Source organism: Chrysochloris asiatica, unplaced genomic scaffold (assembly GCF_000296735.1).
Source record: "Chrysochloris asiatica unplaced genomic scaffold, ChrAsi1.0 scaffold00004, whole genome shotgun sequence".
Lineage (NCBI taxonomy): Eukaryota > Metazoa > Chordata > Mammalia > Afrosoricida > Chrysochloridae > Chrysochloris > Chrysochloris asiatica.
The window spans coordinates 43,795,037-43,804,218 of NW_006408522.1; the positions used below are offsets into that span (position 1 = coordinate 43,795,037).

General features: G+C 40.0%; 1 protein-coding gene across 1 annotated transcript in view; it reads left to right on the plus strand.

Moving 5' to 3' along the window:
• Window positions 1–9,182, plus strand: part of AQR (aquarius intron-binding spliceosomal factor) — a 133,892-nt gene that overhangs the window by 117,424 nt on the left and 7,286 nt on the right. The window contains exon 33 of the mRNA XM_006831906.1: window positions 3,172–3,346. Within this exon, the coding sequence (XP_006831969.1) occupies window positions 3,172–3,346 (175 nt within the window). The remainder of the gene's footprint in view (window positions 1–3,171; window positions 3,347–9,182) is intronic.

Sequence of the window (9,182 nt, forward strand, 5' to 3'; positions counted from 1 at the left end):
TTTTTTTTTTTTTTAATTTAAATAGTAATTATGACAACTTCTGGTGCCTTCCAATGTAATGTACAGTATGTGGTTCTTTTCACGGTTAAACATTGTCAATGCTACTGACTTTTTGGACTCTTAAGTGATTTAGTAGTTTTCACTTTTTTTTATATGCAGACTTAGTATTTTATCCTAAAATATTTTATTTTAATATAGACATGTTAAATGTGTACTAGATATCTTATACCTGCTGGAAAATATATCTTATACCTGCTGGAAACTTAATGTCAAAAAAGAAAGGAGGTCAAGTGGCAAAAGTCTTTTGGAGTAAATTTTTCGTTGCATATGGTTTCTGAGTGTTTTCTTCACATAAAGTCTTTCAACTTCAGTGTTAAAGGATAAAGGAGCCATTTAGTCTTCCAGGATTAAGAATTGTCAAAACAAACAATCTATTTTTGTCTTCTCTTGTGATGTATTTATGTGCTAAGAGATTTATGGGAATATTATCTTATTACAAAGAAGCCGTTTAGTTGTTACAATCTTTCATCTCATATGACTTGCTACCAAGATTATAAGGAGAGAGTATTATTTTATTTGTTGTATGTAAGCAGGAATTTATCCAAGCTTTTATGACATTGTCATTAAGTCAAGATCTGTTTGGAGCTAAACACAGTGATCAGGTTCCATTAGACTGATAACTTTTCTGTGTGAGTAAGCAAAGATGTGGTGTTTTAAGAAATTGCTTCCAGACTCTCACATTATGAAATACAGTTTTGTTTCAGTTTATTTATTTGAGTCTCAAGTATTTATTTAGAGACGAACTTTTTTTAAAAAAAGAGGCTCCTTTGCCAGGCTAAGATTGATAACTGCTGCCTAAGTGAACTATCCTCAGGGGCTGGGGATCAGTTTGATTATTACACCTCAACACTAAGGCCACCTCAACACTAAGGCCTCAGGGGAAAAGTCTCCTCAGAGGGACTCATTGGCCACTGTATTGGTCACTGCAGTTACTCTGTGTCTACTTTGCCTGGATACATAACCCCTAAGTGACTGTGTTCAGACACTACAGTGCCAAGGTTGTGATCTCTGGGACTACCAGAAGAGTCCTCCGCCTACAGAGCTTCTCTCTTAAAGGTGCAGATGCTCCTCCCCACTTCTAGCAGGTTAGCCTTAAATTCATTATACAAATTATGGAAGTAAGATGAAAAGTGGCCTTCCCCCTTCCTTCCCTAGCTCCTATTTATGCTCAAGAGAACATGTTAATACACCCTTGTGGATGTGAGCAAGAGAACTGAATACAATACAGTGATTACCATGAAACCAACAGTTTAGGATTCCTCCTTCCACCCCCTCCCTTGTTGTCCTCTGACAGCATTAAGGTTTAACCATAATTTTCTTTATATTATTTGTCTGTGAGTTCATGCTAAGTATTTCTAGCACTGTACATCCATTTATCAGTGTTGGAACCACCCACCTATAGCATGACTCCTTAGGATTCTAAGGAAATGTAAAGAAAATAAAAATATATTTGGTTTGTAATAACCCTGAAGATAGTATTTCCTTTATGAATCCAGTGTCTTGCTAATCTAAAGCAAACTGCAGAGAGACTTGCTTTCTCCGGACTAAACTTAAGTGAACATGTGTTAATTTTGTATGTGGAGAGAGATACACCCTCTCCATCCCCAAATACAGCTGATGTTATGTATCACACTCTTGTTTGTTGTTGTTAAGTGCCGTCAAGTCGGTTCCAACCCATAGCGACCCTGTATAGGGTTTCTGAGGCGCAGTTGGTCTGTTAGTCACCTAGAGACAGATCAGCTCACTACACAGGCCTTGTGGTTGGTGCAGGGCACCCCTTTTGTACAGCAGTCAAAAGAGGTCCTGTTACCTCCCTGCCACTAGAAACAGACATATAAATGTGGTAGGCCCGATGCCATTTGGGGCTTACCCATGTTCAAGAAACATAGAACCCAGAATAGGGGGAAGGCGTTGCCATTAAGAAGGAACTAGGAGAGAGAACTAAAGAGCTCTGGTAGCATAGTGGTTACGAATCTGGCTGTTAATCTCATGGTCTACAATTCGAAACTACCAGCTGTTCTACAGGAGAAAGATGAGGCTTTCTGCTCCCGTAAAGATTTACAGCCTCAGAAACCATGTACAAGGTCGCTATGAGTCGGAACTGACTCCACGGCACATAACAACATCAAGGAGCGAGAACTACCCAATTTCCAATCTCCTTATCAAAGTATTCGAGACCTACATTTTCTGGTTACACAGCCCAGAGTGACCAGCAGAAGCAGGTCATTCCCAAATACTCGTTCTCTGTATGTTTTATGTATGGTCTTTGTAACCTTAGGTCTCTGAGACATGAACGTTTTCCTTCTGGGATTAAAAGTGATTGTACCAGGCTTTATTATTCTTCATGAGCATCCTCTCATTTCCAGAGTACTTACTAATAGCCATCTAAAATCATCTCAAGAAACAAAAATAAGCTGTCTGTATTTAAAACTAAACTTATCTTTCCTAAGTCAAACACATTCTATCTTAATAGTAAAGTGAAATTAGACGTAAAACATAACCCCCCTTTTATAAATATATTTGTTTCAAGTTATTTTTAAAAACTTAAAGCCATTTAAAAAGATTATAAAAAACTGACAGCCCTCATCATCAGCTAGCCGGGTGTGAGTGTGTGTGTGTGTGTGTGTGTATCATTAATATCATAGGTATGAAAGTAAGAGTTATCAAGTTAAGTAATATTTGACCTTGATGGAGCCTAAGAATTTGGTACGTGAAGCATGGGACTTTGGAGGGAAGACTTGTTCTGATTGATTCAGCATTGTTGGTAATGTAATTGATTATTGAAAACTAACCTGTGCCATAGTACTAATTTAGTAACTTTGACCTTTAATGAATACAATGGTTACTTTGTGATTCTCCCCCTACACATACACTAAAAAAATAAAGGTTCTTAATAAAACAGTAACTTTTAACTTGGTTTATTAGACTGGTAGCCTTGATTAATAAAGTAGTCCCTCTGTTTATTAAGCTTTTAAAAAGTTTAACATTTTATTTCCATAGCTTAACAGCAATATTCAGTGGAATATATAGAAAATGAAAAACAAAGTTGTGTCTATAAATATGTTACTAATATTGAAGTGTGTTGCTTATTATTTTGTTTGTTTCCTGAAGGGATGTCCGTCGCTTAGTGGTGGCCATGTCTAGAGCCAGACTAGGACTTTATATCTTCGCCAGAGTATCCCTCTTTCAAAACTGTTTTGAACTAACTCCAGCTTTTAGCCAGCTCACAGCTCGCCCACTTCAGTTGCATATAATTCCAACAGAACCTTTTCCAACTGCTAGAAAGGTACGATTTCTTCCTTTGTTGTGTATTACAGCATTTACCAGGTGAGAAATTGGGATTTTCTTACAGGTAAGCATGTTAGCTAGGAACATCATCACATAAAAATAATCTGATCCCTGGTTTAAAAAGTGCTTCTTACACTAAGGAACTTGATTATATTTTTTTATCTAAAATAATAATTTCAGCTAACATTTATTGAGTTCTCAGCATGTATCAGACAGTTCATTTTGCACTTTTGTACATTATCTCATTTCATCTCACAGACAGCCTGATAAATAACTTGTTTTACATATCCACTTTACATATTAGGAAGCTGAGGGGTAGAGAGGGTAAGTAGGTTGGCTACACATCTAATAGATGGTGGAGTGCTGCTGTTAAGTGCTGTGAAGTCGGTCCCGACTCATAGTGACCCCGGATAGCGTTTCCAAGGAGCAGTTGGTGAGTTTGAACCACCAGTGGTTCAAACAGACCTTGAGGTCCAGTGCTTATCCTACAGTGCCACATTGATATAATACCGAGGAAAGTTAGAGAGGTAATGACTTTAGACAAAATTAGTTTGCAGCTTAAAATCCATTGAAATGTAAAAGTTGGTCAACTGGTTAGGGGGTTATTCTTGATGGTAGAAGTGTGTGCTGTAGAATACGCACTAGACTGCTACTGAAATGCTGGTGTTTCAGACCCACCGGCCGCTCCTTGGAAACACTATACAGGGTCACTAAGAGCCAGGACTGGTTGTATAGCAGTTAACAACAATAACATTTATGATTACAGTTGGGCCCAGGAGGAAACTATTCACTTAATCGCAAATGGTTTATATCCTAACCAGTTTGGTTAGTTCTGAACATAACATATTCTTCCTGAGGATAATCATTTACATTTTAGCATACTCTTCCTAAATGATTTTACATCCTAAATGATTTTGCTTCCTGGGTGTTCATGCTTACCTCATCATTCTGTCTTTTAAGGGTGGGTAAAGCCGTAATAGCATAGTGGGTTACAAGCCATGCTGCTAACCACACGCGTCAAAAGTTCAAACCTACCAGCCTCTCCATGGGAGAAAAATGAGGCTTTCTGCTCCTATTCAGATTTATAGCCTTGGAAATCATACACAGGGTCACTATAAATCAGACATGACTCAATGGCACATCTCCACCACCACCATTCTTTTCAAAAATTTCAGCAAAGCACAGTGAAAACTTACAGAAAAGACTAGCTATTGTTTTGAAGCAGAATTTATGCTAAAAATCTCAATGGAATCTGATTTTGGACAAGAACATAGCTCATTCCTATTAATCAGGTGCCTCGATTATTAATTTTAGATGCTTTTACTCATTACTCCCTTGTGATCATGAATCTCTGTGATGAGATTGGTTTTAATCAGGACTGATTGTTTCTCTTGTTATCAGGACTGTAGAGTCCCATCTTCAGGATGAGCTGGTCACGTGTTCCCCCCCACAAAGGAGTAACTCATCTTTTACAAGAGATCTTTGTTGGCCTTTTATATGTTGTTTGCTTTTAACACAAACTTTTAAGACAGTAGATACTATTCTAACAGAGTATCTAGGCAACGTATAAGGTTGTTTTAGAGGCAGGTGAGAACAAGGTCAAATAACAATTAGTATTTTTAGACCAGCTTGAAGGATAGACAAAACTAAGAATCTATTCCTTCAGGTAGCCATCTAGCTATACCTAGGAAAGAAAAGTCAGGTCTGGATGGCATCAACTGTAGCCAAGTAGCTTGTTGGCAAACTTTCTTTAAATTTGTTCCTGTTTCACCTGATGTACTTATTACCTACATGCAACAAGAGATACTAACAACAACATATATTCCCCTGGTCATGCTAGAAGAAAATCTAGGCCTGTGTTATTATCTAGCACTATTTTAGCATGGGACTCTTAAGGATTTTTGTTCAGCAGTGATGGAATCAGCAAGTTCATCAGTGACATTAGACATAGTATAGAATGGGTTGTGAATAGCTTTTTCAGGTTCAGGAATACCGAGCCAAGATACAGAAGATCAGAGAAGGGACCATTCAATTACAGGTCTATCTATTCATGGGTCATTTTCTCTTTTAGTTTTTCTTTTATTTCAGACATATTTGGGCCAATGTTTGCTGCCATTACAGGAGTGTATGCTTAAAAGGCCTCCCAAAATCCGTAGAGTGCATTGGCCCCACGTGTTCCATCAACTGAAACATTATAGCCCAAGCTTGTGTATGGTTCAGCATTAGAATTTTCTCTGATGTAAGATGTTCTTGCATATAAGATTATATTGGGGATAAATCAAACCCTTCTGGTGTGTATATTATTGTTTATTAGGAAAAGCGGTAGCTTAGTTTGCTGTTTCAGGCCAATTTTCAAGCTAGTCCATGAGTTGTTACAAATAAAAGATGCACCAAACTTTAAATGATCTTGAATATGGGAACATTTGATCAATTGCAGCAGATTAGTTACTAAACATGTGGAAGATTGATATCCCAGTACAGAGAATGGATTGTGTATTACTGTTAGATCGGGCTTGACCTAAAAAAAGGGGGAGATTAAGAAAAGGTATAAAAAGATAAGTGGACAAGTCTATGAGGTATCTTACTCTGCGTGTATTACATATTGGTAAGGATATTCAGTCTATAGTGACGTTAGACATATATTTGTAATCCAGAATTGGGGTAGCAAAAGGGTCTGCATGGTCTAGTGTTGATTTAGGGGGAAAGTAACAGACTCAACAGTTGGTCAGATTACCAGTACTAGCTGATTGAGTTAAACAAATCCATTTTGTTTTCAAGCCTTAGCACTAGTTTGCAGAAGTAGCCTAGGAAGATCTTTATGCTGATATTAAGAAAATAAAAGTAGTATAATAAAACAAAAATGCAAAAGGATTTGTTATGTGCCATAGAGTCGGTTCCAACTCATAGCGACACTGTATGGGGTGTGAGGCTTGTGGGCTTGAACCATCGACCTTGTAGTTCAAATCAACCGTACAGTCCAGCGCATTAACCCACAGCTCCACATTGTTGTTGTTGTCAAGTCGATTTCAACCGATAGCGACCCTGTATAGGGTTTCCGAGGAGCAGCTGGTGAGCTTGAACCTCCGACCTTACAGTTCAAACGGCTTTGCAGTCTGGCGCATTAGCTCACAGCGCCACACCAGGACTCCATAGCTCCACATTAGGTTCCATCAAATCAGCTCTGATTCACAGCAGCCTTATACACACAGAATGAAATACTGTCTGATCTTGAATCATCCTCACAATTGTTGTTTGGTTGGAGCCCATTATTGCTCCCTATGACAATCCATCTTGTTAGGGGTCTTGCTCTTTTTCTCCACTTTACCAAGAGTAATGTCCTTCTCCAGGGACAGTGTGTTCAAAGTACAAGAAGTGAAGTGTCACTATTGTTGCTTATAAGGACGAATCTGGTTGTACTAATTTCCAGACAGATTTGTTTGTTTTTCTAACACTCCGTGATACTTTAAATATTCTTCACCAGCACCATAATTTAAATGCATCCATTCTTCTAAGTCTTCCTTATTCATTGACCAACTTTGACATGAATATGAGGCAGTTGAAACTGCCATACCAGTCAGTTTTTTATGGAAACACCTTTGGAGTGGCATCCAAAAGTAATTTAGCCTCAGCTCTTGTCTTTCTAAAACTGCTGTTCCAGTTGTCTCAGGGTCAAGGATAATGATGGTTCCAGGGTTTTCCAAGTAGCCTTTTCCATTCATAGTTGAGCTTCCCCTGGTTCAACTAATACATTTTTCAACTGATGTAGTCTGGTGAAGCATTGGTAGCACTGTAGTATAAATACTAGACTTCTAATAACCATAAGGGCAGCAGTTCAAACTCACCAGCCTCTCCACAGGAGAAGGATAAGGCTTTATGCTCCCTTGAATATTAACAGCCTTGAGAACCGTAAATGAAGTCGCTGTTTATCAAAACTGACTCAACAGCACATAACAACATAAGCCTGGTAATCCAGATTTATAAGCTTCAATTAAAATTTTAAATTCTCTTATAAGTTTTAGAGGTTTTGTTTTTGTTTTTTTAAATGTTTTATTGTGAAATTATATGATAGTTTACATGAGAGAACTTTAGTTTTACATTCATTCCATCATATATCATTTCATTGCCATATCCAATCCCCTCCATGCATCATCTTCCGACCAAAGGGTATATCCCTAGAAACCCATCCTCTACACTCCACCCCCCGCATTCCCCACCAACCCACCCAGTCTTCAGCCCACAGTCCTTCTCCCTCTCTGGATCCAAAGTCCCCAGCCGCTTCATCACTCCACGTCATCGTGTCTGTCTCCATCTCAGGCATCCCTGCTTCCCTGGGTAGGGTCCTGCTCTCGGCTCTTCTCCGTTGATATTCCCAGAGACCTCCGCTCCTAAACTGGAGAAATAATCACATCCTTCCTTGCTACAAAAATGTCTACCTTTGCATTTCCAGCCCTCACAATCAGTCTTGATAACCATTATTCACTACAGTATCGCGAGTTACCCATCTGTATTTCATTTCATCAGCTCCGCCTAGACAGATTGGATAGTACTCACTGGTGATTCTGCCTTCCTCCATGCCCCCTAGCTCTAGGTTCCCTCTTGAAAGCTTGTAAGCCAGTCACTTCTTGCCTTTGTAGTGCCCCTCTCTCCATTTGGGTATCCAGTGTCCAAGTTGCCCATCTCTTTCTACTCTGTGTGTGGAGGCTGTGGGAATGTTTCTTGCTGTAAGGATTTGTTGCCTCTTTTGTGTCACTGCATTCATAGGTATAGGTCAAGTTCATCAGATTGTATCAGCTCAATCTTTTTTTTTTTTTCCCCCTCTTCTTTTTTCTCCTGGTTGAGCTCTGATCATCCAGTCATCCGGTCCAGGTCACGTGGGTACCATCTACCCATGTGGGTGTTCTTGTGCACATGCCCTGTCTTCCCATCAGCCAGCAACTCCATTCTCCACTTGAGTCCTCCGTGGCCACGCCACTGACTCTGGGCCCAGGAGTCCCCAGGTCTCCTCACACTGCTTGCCAACCAGGTCTCCAACTGGGTCCACAGAAGTCCACTGAATATTGTAAGGCTTAGCTCGCCGCTTCATTGCTGCCTTTACCCCACTTCTCCCCATCGGTGATGCTTGTGGTCACCGATCAGAGCGTGCATTTCCAGTGAGTCTCAGTCTTAGAAGGGGGCCTGCGTTGAGAGGACCCAACCACCTGCCCTGATGTCTCCTAGGGAAGCGACCCGTTTGTTCCTGTAGTAACAGACCATCTGCCTCCATTGTTGCATATTTTTCCTGTAGGTCTTTCATTTGAGAAGTATCTTTTGTTCTTCTCGCCACTCCAGGCTGGTCAGCTCGTCCTTTCAAGTGGAGATTTCTCATCTCTGGTGGTCTGGATATGATTCCGGTTTCTACCTATAGTTTTATGTATTGCAAAGGCTCCACAAGAAGCCTCGTTCACTGGGTAGGGTACACTGTAGCCCCATTTTAGGTATTTCAATCAGTTACAGGCAGAAGACGGACTTACAAGCCTTCTAGTGTGATGTTTCTGACTATTTCTTTCTCTCCCCCTCCAGTGTTTACTCTATATTATAATGCAAGGAAAACCAAGATTCAAAAAACAGCCAAGCATCTTGACACGATTCCCCCCCAATTACAACCATAAGTCAATCCCTGTATCTCAGAACCCTGCAGTTCCAAGGCTGTGCATATATCGTCCTTTATCTCTGTCCCATTTGGCCCATTCAAACATGCCCAGTTGTCCTCCCATCTGCCCTGTTTTTCCACTTCCCTCTTCCTCCCTGTAAATTGCCCCCCTCCCCAGCACCCAAGCTCTCCTGAGTCCAATCCC